Raw genomic sequence first — 12,499 nt, 5'->3', positions numbered from 1 at the left:
ATATATGTACGTATAAGTAGGCCCCAGTGTCTTTTTGTATCTAAAAGTATGCCTGTCTATACATGTTAGTGAAATATTTATATGTAAAACTGTGTGTTTATTTGTGCATGTAAATTATGTGCTTATGGCCAGTTTCAGATGAGATTGTATAGGTCACATTTTTTTAAAATCCAATTTATCCAATACATTTGCATATATGTATGTATGTATGTATAAGTAGGCCCCAGTGTCTTTTATTTGTATGTAAAAGTATGCCTGTCTATACAGGTTAGTGAAATGTATGTACACAGTGCACACCTGATTTTGTCCCCTACTTGGCTGTGCAGGGAAGGGATGGCACACCTGGAAAAGTAGTGGTGGCTGGGCATGACATACTGTGGGACAGCCACTGCCATAAGGCTTTTAAAACTCTGTCTCCACCAGATGGAATGACAGCATTTCAAAGGCCAGTAATTTAGAAATGCTGGCATTCAGGGCTAGGGATCGCAGGTGGGTATGGGGGTACTTCCTCTTTCACTCCAGTGTTTGGGAGATGGAGAGCTGAACGCTTCCGTGGGACATTGTGGAGATGCTTGGTGACCCAGGTGTTGGTGTTGCTGGCAGATCCTCTGTTTGCGGGGTGTCAGGCGGCACTGTTACTCCAGAGGTGGATGAAGAGGCCGAGACTGCAGCAGAAGAGGAAGCAGGAGGAGCCAGAGACCTTTCTTTGTTTTTGAGGTGTCTACTCCACTGCAGCTCGTGCTTTGCACTTAGATGCCTGGTCTTGCAGGTTGTGCTCAGAGAACGTTTTATGCCTCGCTTCAGGCTCTGATTGCACAGCGTGCAAACCACTCGTGTCTTGTCGTCAGCACATTGTCTGAAGAACTGCCACGCCATGGAACTCCTTGGAGCTGGCTTTGGTGTGTTCGGTCCCTTGGTGCGGTGGGCAGTAGCAGGCGTACTGTCTAGGGGACAGCCGCTCCACTAGGGGACAGCCGCTCCACTTTTGCACCCTGCTCCCTCTTCTGCTGTGCTGGTGGCTGTGTGCAACCACCTCCTCATCCTCCGAACTACACAGGTCACTCGCATGACCCTGATTCCATGTGGGGTCAAGGACCTCATCATCCTCCACATCATCTTTCACCCAGTCTTCACCCCTGCCCTCCTTGTCGGTCTGCACACTTTCAAAAGCAACAGCAGTTGGCACCTGTGTTTCGTCATCATCCGAGACGTGCTGCGGTGGTCCTCTTATGTACTCATCTTTAAAACATAAGTGGTTGGGCATCGGTGCACTCAATCTCTTCCATTTCTAGGGCAGGGCTAGGTGGATGGCCCTGGGAAATCCTGCTAACAGAGTCATCAAAAATCAGAAGAGACTGCTGCATGACTTGGGGCTCAGACTGCTTGGCTGATTTGCAACGGGGTGACGTGAAAGACTGATGGACATGGGCTGCAGGTGCCAACTCTGATCTTTCAGCAGGAGACTGCGTGGAAGACAATGTAAACGTTCTGAAGGCACTGTCAGCAACCCAATCTACTATCGCCTGTACTTGTTCAGGCCTCACCAATCATAGAGCCGCATTAGGCCCGAACAAATACCGCTGAAGGTTCTGTCGCCTACTCGCACTTGAGGAAGGTGTTTCACTTGTGCGTGTAACTGGCACAGATCAACCACGTCCTCTCCCTGCAACAGGAGTTCACCAGCAGCACCACGACTGGGGCCACGTCCTTTATTTGACGCTCTCCTCATATTTCTCAAATTTAGGATCTTGCCTGTTTTTTAATAACAGAATAGAACAGCAGTAACTAACACGTGTATCTGACAATGACAGATGCAGCAAATGCTGCTAAATTAAGTTTTTGCCCAAAATGTGTGTTTTTTTTATAGCAGAATAGCACAACAGTATCTAAAGCGTGTATCTCACACGTACAGATGCAGACAAGCCCGCAAATTAAGATGTTTGCCCAAAATGGGTGTTTATTTAATACCAGAATAGCACAGCAGTATGTAAAGGGTGTATCTCACAATGACAGATGCAGCAAAGGCTGCAAAATTAAGATTTTTGCCCTAAATGGGTGTTTTTTTAATAGCAGAATAGAGCAACAGTATCTAAAGCGTGTATCTTACACGTACAGATGCAGACAAGGCCGCAAATTAAGATTTTTGCCCAAAATGGGTGTTTATTTAATACCAGAATAGCACAGCAGTATGCAAATGGTGTATCTCACAAAGACAAGCTTGTTTTAACAATACCAGATGCAGCAAAGGCTGTAATATTAAGTATTTTGCCCAAAAAGGGTGTTTTTTAAATAACAGAATATGACAGCAGTATATAACGCTTGAATTTCACACGTATAAATGCAGCAAGGGGTGTAAAATTTTGTATTTTGCCCCAAAAGGGTGTTTTTTAAAACCCAGAAAATTATAGCTGTATTTCTAGCTTAAATTGCACACTGACTAATGCGGAAGAGGCCCCAGATGAAGAGTATTTTAAAACCTAGATTATTATTGCAGTATTTCAAGCTTGGATTTGAATGTCATAAAAGCACATATGCTGTGCTGGTGCACTGAGCTTGCATAAAATGGCCACCGCCGCCCACCTAACTAACAGACGGATAAAAGTTCTTTTTCTGTGTCACTGGGCTCAGGGCAGGGTAAAAAGATTGTGCACTGCACCCACAAAACGAAATCTAGGTAGATTGCTGAGTTAACAAGCACTACTGATTAAAGATTCTTTCCTATTCTCTCCCTCACAGCAGCATCCTCTCCCTACACTAGTAACAGCAGAGTGACGTGCAGCGCTACGTGACTCCAGCTTATATAGAAGCTGGGTCACATGCTGCACTGGCCAATCACAGCCATGCCATTAGTAGGCATGGTTGTGATGGCTTCTAAGGGCACAGAGTTAAACGCTTGTTGATTGGCTGCTCTGCAGCCTTTCAAAAAGCGCCATAAAATATAGCTGAACACCAAACCCGAACTTTTACTGAAAGTGTCCAAAAATCCTAAAGTTCGGTACGAACCCGAACTTTACAGTTTGGGTTCGCTCAACCTTAGTTATGTGCTAAAATAAAAAAGTATTCCCCCATCAATCTGTACTGAAAACCTACCTGGAGTTAGTTTGCAACAAAGTACCTAAAGTACTTTCAGACTGTGAGAAACAAGATTTTCTGGTCTAATGAAACCAAGATTGAACTTCTTTGTCTCCATTCAAGGGTTCATGCACACGACCGTATGCCCTCCGTATTATGAGTGCTGGACAATAGCCCCGCGGGTGGCCCGATGCGCACAGCATCACAGTAACCTATAATGCTCCTATGCGCACAATATATGCCACTCCGGGATATATGGCCCGCTCACGGACCGTATGTCTCGGAGGGCATATGGTCATGTACATGAGCCCTAAGAGTCATGTCAGGAGGAAACCAGGCACTGCTCATCACCTGCCCAATATCATCCCTACAGTGAAGTATGATGGTGGCAGCATCGTGCTGTGGGGGTGTTTTTCAGTAACTGAGACTAGGAGACTGGAGGGGGGGGGGGGCGTTGATGGAAAGTTGAATGGAGCAAAGTACAGAGATCTCTGTACCTTTCACTAGACCGAAGGTTCACCTTCCAACAAAATAATGAACCTAAGCACAAGACAACACAGGAGTGACTTAGCGACAACTCTATGAATGTCTTTGAGTGGTCTGCCCAGAGCCCTGACTTAAACCCAATCAAGAGACATTAAAATGATTGTCCATCCATGGTCCCCATCTAACCTGACAGAGGTTGAGAGGGTTGCAGAGAAGAATGGCAAAAAATCCTCAAATCCAGGTGTACAAACCTTGTGGCATCATACCCAAGACAAGTGAAGACTGTAATTGCTGCCAAAGGTGCTTCAAGCAAGTACTGAGTAAGGCCTCATGCACACGACAGTATTTTTTCACGGTCCGCAAAAACGGGGTCTGTAGGTCCGTGATCCGTGACCGTTTTTTCATCCGTGGGTCTTCCTTCATTTTTGGAGGATCCACGGACATGAAAAAAAAGTCGTTTTGGTGTCCACCTGGCCGTGCGGAGCCAAACGGATCCGTCCTGAATTACAATGCAAGTCAATGGGGACGGATCCGTTTGACGTTGACACAATATGGTGCAATTGCAAACGGATCCATCCCCCATTGACTTTTAATGTAAAGTCAGGAGTCCCTTTATACCATCGGATCGGAGTTTTCTCCAATCCGATGGTATATCTTAACTTGAAGCGTCCCCATCACCATGGGAACGCCTCTATGTTAGAATATACTGTCGGATATGAGTTACATCGTGAAACTCAGATCTGACAGTATATTCTAACACAGAGGCGTTCCCATGGTAATGGGGACGCTTCAGGTTAGAATATACTAAAAAAACTGTGTACATGACTCCCCCCTGTTTTTAACTCATTGGTGGCCAGTGCGGCCGCCCCCCCTCCCCCCTGTAGTTAACTTATTGGTGGCCAGTGGACCCCCCTTCCTCCCCTGTAGTTAACTTGTTGGTAGCCAGTGGGCCCCCACTCCCTCCCCTGTAATTAACTCGTTGGTGGCCAGCCCCCCCCTCCCTCCCCTGTAGTTGACTCGTTGGTGGCCAGTGGGCCCTCTCCCCTCCCTCCCCCTCCTAATTAAAATCTCCCCCCCCCTATCATTGGTGGCAGTGGAGAGTACCGATCGGAGTCCCAGATCGGAGTCCCAGTCCCCTTGTGCTGCACGTGGACAGTACACTTACCTAAGAGTTTGTTTAATTCTCCTCTTGGAAGAGCACGGAATGCTTCATCTGTGGGAGCGAAGACTGTGAACGTTCCTTCTCTGTTCAGTGTCTCAGTAAGTCCAGCAGACTGGATTGCAGCCACTAACATGCTACAAGGACATGAAAAACGTGCTTTGCTAGTACAATATGTCAAGCAAGAAAGAAGATTGATCATACCTTATTTTTAGTTACGTACTTCACTAAAGACAAGGATTTGTCCATCTATGCTAATGCTAATTATTGCATCCATAAACTTCCATGGCTTCAACCGACCTCTCAACCATACATATCACCCAGTATTGGTCTTTGTTTTTGCAAGGTGAAATTATTAAATTGCAGTAGCTGGTAAAAATGCAACCGTCGTCAACCCACACAATTTTTCAAAAAAAAAAAACAATTTTTCCCAGAAAAGTAGAATCAAACTCTATTATGCACTGATCTATACTAATACGGGTAAGGCCAGCTACAGGTGAATCCACAAAAAAATCCACAAGTCTTAGGTGTATTTTGGAATGATTTTACGTGTGGATGGGCTTTCGAAAACTCCTCCCAGTTATATGGAGAAATTAGTACCTGAATCGACTATCGGCTTTAAGGACATCCATGACATTTCCTGATGGAGGAGTCAGCAACTTGTCAACAATAAACAGAGTACCATATCTTCCTTTTTTATCGTGTGCATCAATACAGCTGTTTTCAATGCAAAGAGCCTAAAAAAATGATATTTCATAAATATTGGAATGTAACAAAATAAAACCACCGACATGAGTGAATTACTTTAGTTTTGGAACTATTACACAAATATCCAGTTCATAGTATACTTTGGGACTTAGCTGTACCTCCATGTCCTTTTATTTTTCACAGGAAGACATACGATTACCATGACAAAATCGTCCATCACACTACTTCCATTCAGAGCTTGTATTGCAGTCCATATGCCTCTATCTAAGGCTACTTTCACACTAGCGTTTTTGCTGGATCTGGCAGAGTTCAACAAAAATGCTTCCGTTACTGATAATACAACCATCTGCATCCTTTATGAATGGATCCGGTTGTATTATCTTTAACATTGCCAAGACGGATCCGTCATGAACTCCATTGAAAGTCAATTGAGGACGGATCCGTTTAATATTTTGTGGCAGATTGTGTCAGAGAAAACGGATCTGTCTCCATTGACATAAATTGGAGGTCATGCCGGATCCATCTTGCTCCGCATCCCAGGACGGAAGGCAAACTACAACATGTTGAGGATAGGTCATCAATAATAAAAGCCCTGACAACCCCCCCCCCCCCCCCCTTTAAATGGTGGCTGTGATACTGGCTGATTAGAATCTGTACCCATAGACGCATGAAATGTAAAGCAGGTATAGACAGACAGGTTGATAGACAGACAGACATCCCATAAAACAGGTACACTCTACATAAAAATAAAAGCAGAATACTTACATTTCGGTAAACAAACACTCTAAGTTTATTTCCACCAACTGTTTCTAAAACTTGCCCGTGGTAAAGATATTTGGAAGAGAGTTGATCTTTTATAATGTGATTTTGAAGCAGATTTTTCATGTTTCTATCAATCACTGGAGTTCCAGCTGAATAAAAGAGAGAGCCAGAAGTGAATCGAGAAACATACATAGTGACATTTAACACCTTTTTAAGTTCAGGCCAAGACCAATGGCGGATTACAATAGGGGCATTCAGGTCAGCAGCCCCAGTCCCAGCATCGCTGTGGGGCCCAACGCCAACCTGAACGCCCACATACTGAGGCGGGGCATAGTTCCCTGCCATGCCACCGATCACCGCCATAGGCTTCAGGTCTAGTAGGCCTGAGGCCTATGCAGTAGTGAAATCTCAGCACAGGCGGGCGTGATGACGTCATTGCATGCCTTTGCCGGGACACAGCACAGTGACGCCTGCCTTATCCTGGCCCATACTATCTGCAAGAAAGCCCCTGGCCCTGGACATAGGTGAGTATTTAGCTTTTAGTTTATTTTGTATTATTATTATTATTTTTTTGTATGAAGAAGCTGCGAAGCACCGTAGTCTCTTCATAAAGAAAAAAAAAAAAAAAAACTAAAATGGAGGGAGGGGCCCAAGTTGGGTAGACAGCCCTGGGCCTATCATGCACTTAATCCGCCCCTGGCCAAGACTTGTAGTAAAAATGAAAATCCTGTTCAATCAGAAGGCCTGTAGTAACTAGGTATTCACATGGCAGGATTTAGACACTGCATAGTACTATTATCTTTAGACTATGTGGTATTGGGGCATTGCTATAGTGTATCTACTGTTCAGAATCTTTGAATATTGTATCACTTTACAGTGTCTGGCATCCGCCTTTTACCTGTGACTTTTTCTTTCTCATTTAATTTATTTACCCTTATTGCAAAAAGGGGGTGAGGACTATTATAAAGAGTCCTCAACAGACATTGGAGTCTGGATATACCGTAACCTATCAATCCCAAGTATTTACTTACAGGACTCTGCAGCCAGGAGAATGGGATTTGTAGAAAATTGCTTTATGCTTACTATTAAATTGCTCCTTATTAGGGATGAGCGAACCCGAACTGCAGTCAGGGTTCGGGTAATTTTATTATTTTCCGTTATAACATGGTTAAAGCAAAGAATAATAGCATTCTTAAGACAGAATGCAAAAGAGTATGGCAATTTAGGGGTGATGACGTCATTGCAGGTACTTTGGCAGGTCCTGCTGAATGAAAATAAAAGGACCTGCAATGATGTCACTGCACTCACCATGTGGTGAGCGCCGTGACGTAATGGCTAGGGATGAGCGAACCCGTGGAAGTTCAGGTTCAACAGGATCGGCCGAACTTCAGGTCAGAGTTCAGGTTCGGGACCCGAACTTGACCCTGAACCCGGACCCCATTAAAGTCAATGGGGACCCGAACTTCACTTTATTATTTTCCATTATAACATGGTGACATCACTGCAGGTCCTGCTGAATGAAGATTCTAAGTTCATTCAGCAGGACCTGTGGTGATGTCCCCGCACTCACCACATGGTGAAGAAGTAAGACCTGAGCGATCAAGGCTGTGCGATCAAGTGCGTGAGGTGAGTTTTTTATATTATTTTTAACCCCTCCATGGCCATTTTATTTAGAATTCTGTCTTAAGAATGCAATTATTTTTCGTTATAACCATGTTATAATGGAAAATAATAAAATCACCCGAACCCAAACTTCTGTGAAAAAGTCTGGAATCGGGTCCGGGTACCCAAACTCGCAAAAATCGTTATGAACCCGAACTTTGCAGTTCGAGCTCGCTCAACCCTAGTCATGGTAGGTCCTTTTGCAGGTCCTGCTGAAAGAAGATAGAAAACACTGTGGCAGCGCGATCAAGTGGATGAAGTACGTAGTTTAAAAAAAAAATATTAACCCCTAAATTTCCATATTATTTTGCATTCTCTCTTAAGTATGCTATTATTTTCCGCTATAGCCAGGTTATAAAGGAAAATAATAAAGTGAACTTCAATAGGGTTCAGGTTTGGGGTCAAGTTCGGGTCCCGAACCCGAATTTTGACCTGACGTTCGGCCGAACCCGGCAAACCCAAACTTCCATGGGTTCGCTCATCCCTACTCCTTATTTTGCGCTTAATAAATAAAAAATTAAAAAACCTCTGTATCGATCCTACTCCCTATTATAAACCTATGAATGTAGAGTGATTTCCCTTTGTCCTGAGAGATAATGGGATTGCTCCTCGTGTGTCTCCAGGGCAGAGAGGAGGAAACCATGATGCATTTTGGGAATGTGTTGTGTCTGTGTATACTGAATTGCTACATATCTGTCCTGTGTCACAGTTTTCCTTCTGGTCCCCTAGGGGCATGGCCACCAGATGGGGACCTGCATAAATACGGGCTGGTAGCCCTCAATAAACAGAAGCTGCTTTTATACCTTCATGAAGTTTTTGGCTTATGTTTGGGGAATGTGATAACTACACTCTTGGGGATTGCTATATCACAATACTCCCCTGAGTATAAGTTCTTGTAAGAGCTTGTTCATGGTTCCTGCTCTCTGGATGTAGGAGAGGTTCACCCACTGGAGCCTGGAGCCTTGTCGTAGGTCCAGGGTGGGTAAGAGACGGCAAGACCTCCACCAAGCTTCGGTGGTTCGTGGGGTCTGCAGTGCTGACGGTGTCAAGTGGAGTGCTTGGAGTCCTCTGGAAGCACTAGGAGCATCTATCGACGGAGGTACCCAGTCGGAGTGCTAGGCGTTCCATTACAGCAAGGACCAGTAATGGGTGGCAACGTACTTAGACCTCTGGTACAAACACAAAATGGCAGACATGTTATCAGCATCACAGAGGGCTGTCAGAATGCAGCATTTCCAGGCCTTGCTGCGAGATATGCTTCATTCTGCTGTTGCGGGCGCTGACAGAGGAATTTCCACCCACAGCTAAACAGGTGCGGGTACCAATCCTACCACGCCTGCAAGAAGAGGGTGGTTTGAAGATGTGTTGGTCACTTCAGATATGAGATCATTATGGCAGCCAACCCATCGACAGCCGCCCTACAGATCCAGCCTCAGGGAATGCCTAAACCGACAGGTGTCCGAATACATTGGGTTAACTGGACGCTCTGAGAAGCAAGGAACCCCTGGACTACTGGTTGTGCAGGCTTGACCTGTGGCCACACCTGTAGTCCAATTTGACATGGAACTCTTGGCTTGCTCCTCGTCGAGTGTCCTGTCGGAAAGGACGTTCAACACAGCAGGGGGGATCGTGCCCGATAAGTGCACTCGCCTAGCTCCCAACAGTGTGGACTACCTCACATTTCTAAAAATGAATGAGGCATGGATCTCAGAGGAATTCAACAACTGTGACAACCACGTTTAATTGAATTTCACCTATTACCATTGGTTTTTTTTTTCAAGAGGGGGGGTTTTGTTAGCCATGTTTTTAATCAAATTTTATATTTTTAGTTCTTTTAAACATATGTATTTGACATGTATTTGTACTGGCCTGCAGTAAAATTGATATCCAATGACCGCCTAATATACCCCCAGCCACATAATCACTTGTTATTTTCTGTCCGGTGAATGCCTAATGTTTGGGGCCTGTACTCCACTGGCCTGCAGTAAAAGTGTTATCCACTGATCGCTTAATAGACCTCCAGCCACATAATCACTTGTTCTTTTCTGTCCGGTGAATGCCTAATGTTTGGGGCCTGTACTCCTGGCCTGCAGTAAAATTGCTATCCATTGACCGTCTAATATACTTCCAGACAAATAATCTCTTGTTCTTTTCTGTCCAGTAAATTCATAATCTTTGGGACCTATACTCCACTAGCCTATAGTAAAATTGTTATCCACTGACCGGCTAATATACCTCTAGCCACATAATCACTTGTTCTTTTCTTTCAGTTGAATTCATAATTTTTGGGGCCTGTACTTCACTGGCCTACAGTAAAATTGTTATCCACGGACTGCTTAATATACCTCCAGCCACATAATTACTTGTTCTTTTCTTTCAGTTGAATGCATAATTTTTGGGGCCTGTACTCCACTGCCCTACAGTAAAATTGTTATCCACTGACCATCTAATATACCTCCAGCCACATAATTACTTGATCTTTTCTCTCAGGCAATTGCATAATTTTTGGGGCCTATACTCAACTGGGCTACAGTAAAATTGTTATCCACTGACCGACTAATATACCTCAAGCCACATAATCACTTGTTCTTTTCTGTCAGGTTAATACATAACTTTTGGGGCATGTACTCGACTGGCCTACAGTAAAATTGTTATCCACTAACTGTCTAATATACCTCCAGCCACATTCACTTGTTCTTTTCTGTCCGGTGAATGCAACTGTAAAATTAGATAATTTTAATCGACAGCTGGCCAGAAGTGCTAATGCCATAGAGTAGAATTAAGTTTGGGTAAAGGTGTGAAATTGCACAATATTTAGAAATGTAGACAATTTGAATGGCGAGCTGTCCAGAAATAGTAATGTCGTAATTATAGTCCAGCTCTCAAGAGATTTTAACCTTAAATCCTTCATTGCTCAACATTAAAAATAGACTCCAGTGGTGTACAGTCAATGCATTTTTATTATATTTTTTTACTCATTACATACATTTAGTAGAATGGTATGCCGTGCTTTAGCAGGGTCACTGCTGACTCTAACTTTCTGGACAGGGAATTCTGCAATGATGATATACACCATAATTGTATAAAGCATTATAATTGCAGAATTCACTGGCCCACAAATATGTTTCTGTGACATCCAGTATCTAATAGGTATTATAGTTATACAAGTTTGTTTTGTACAGTATTGTGGTTTTATAGTGTTTTTCCTTAGTGTAGCTAAAGAATGCTCTGCCCATACCATTTTTTTTTAGATTAATTTAGAGTCAGCTGCTACACTACTTAATCACAGGATACCTTTCTACTAAATGTATGTCATGAGTAATGTTGTATAACTCAAAGGCATAGACTGTACACCACTTTGTAATGTTGAGCAATAAAGGATTAAAGGTTTGAATCTCTTGCATGCTGGACTACAATTACTACATGTGCTTATGCTTATGGGAGGTTGAATCTCTGCACCAGAACGAGACCAATTGCAACACTGACTGGCATAAATCTTTATTTCTTCATATCAGTAGTAATGCCTGCTGAATTACATTTTAGTGAAGGAGCAGAACTTTAAAACATTTGGAGTATGAGACCATTTTAATGGTTAGCTGGCCAGAAGTAGTATCACCATAGAGCAGAATTAGATTTGTGTGAAGGTGTGGAACTGTTAAATTAACACAACTAAGTGGTACGGCAGCAATGACACTGTCAGCAACTTGGCTAGGTGGGAGTTCTGTATGCACACAAGCTAATTGCTTGTGGTCAATAGTTTTCTCCTGCCCACACATTACATTATGGATGCTCCAAATGGAGAGGAGGACAAGAAGGAGGAGTCTGAGCAGGAGAAGAAGCAGCTGATGTTGAATACAAGGACATTGTACTGCTTGTTCTGAATACTGGCCAGTTCTATTTTCCCACTGCCACCTCATATGCTGTAATAGAGCTATGGTACCTATTTTTCAGTTTGAATGCCTATGACCTATTTTCACCCAACTGGTTTTGACTGCTGGAACTTTGGAGAAAAACTGCCTTACAGGAGATACTCGCATAGAGCTGGCAGCAGTCAAGCTTGGCGTAGGTCTGACATGTTTGAGCCTGTGCCCATAGTATCAGCTGCATCAGATAGAAGTAGATCTGACACTAGCAGTGTTTTTTTTTTTTAGACGTCTGTTGCCTCTGCCGTTTATTGCCATCACCCTCCTTCTCTGATGTCACCTCCTTCTTAAAACTATAATTAGGCTCCCAGGTCCTAGCCAACAAACATTATCATAGTCATAACCCTCCCAGACACTTTTATCAGACTAAGAGATGTCATAAGTGTCACTGATGTTACAGATACCACAGCCCCTTCCAAAATCACCATGGCTACAAGTGCTACTACTACTACCACTACCACCACTGCAATGCGTCTAGTCCCCTGTCTCTACCGGAACCTCATGGCAGTCCAAAAACTGAAGCTTATCACACAAGTCATAAATGACTGTATTGAGTCTTAAGTGAAAGATATTATTACATTCGGCTAAGCTAACCCTACAAAAGGCACTGTGCTTGGTTTATCTGTGAATTTTCTGATGGCAGACTTTTGTTTAAGCCACAATGTTTCAGTCAGCAGCATGAAACAATATAATGTAAATTAAGAGCCACAAACCAAGGGAAACAAAC

The 12,499-nt window shown here is 43.5% G+C and overlaps 1 protein-coding gene across 1 annotated transcript in view; it reads right to left on the bottom strand.

Annotated features, from left to right (window-relative positions):
- The window catches only part of TGFBI (transforming growth factor beta induced), a 109,077-nt gene that overhangs the window by 39,257 nt on the left and 57,321 nt on the right, over positions 1–12,499 (bottom strand). Inside the window, exons 10-12 of the mRNA XM_044280857.1 lie at positions 6,191–6,336; positions 5,318–5,454; positions 4,724–4,854 (exon numbers count right to left, since the gene is read on the bottom strand). Of these exons, the coding sequence (XP_044136792.1) occupies positions 4,724–4,854; positions 5,318–5,454; positions 6,191–6,336 (414 nt within the window). The remainder of the gene's footprint in view (positions 1–4,723; positions 4,855–5,317; positions 5,455–6,190; positions 6,337–12,499) is intronic.

The sequence above is a fragment of the Bufo gargarizans genome, chromosome 2, assembly GCF_014858855.1.
Source record: "Bufo gargarizans isolate SCDJY-AF-19 chromosome 2, ASM1485885v1, whole genome shotgun sequence".
NCBI classification, from domain to species: domain Eukaryota; kingdom Metazoa; phylum Chordata; class Amphibia; order Anura; family Bufonidae; genus Bufo; species Bufo gargarizans.
The sequence above is the reverse complement of the archived record's forward strand: the minus strand, read 5'-3'. Positions and strand labels throughout refer to the sequence as shown.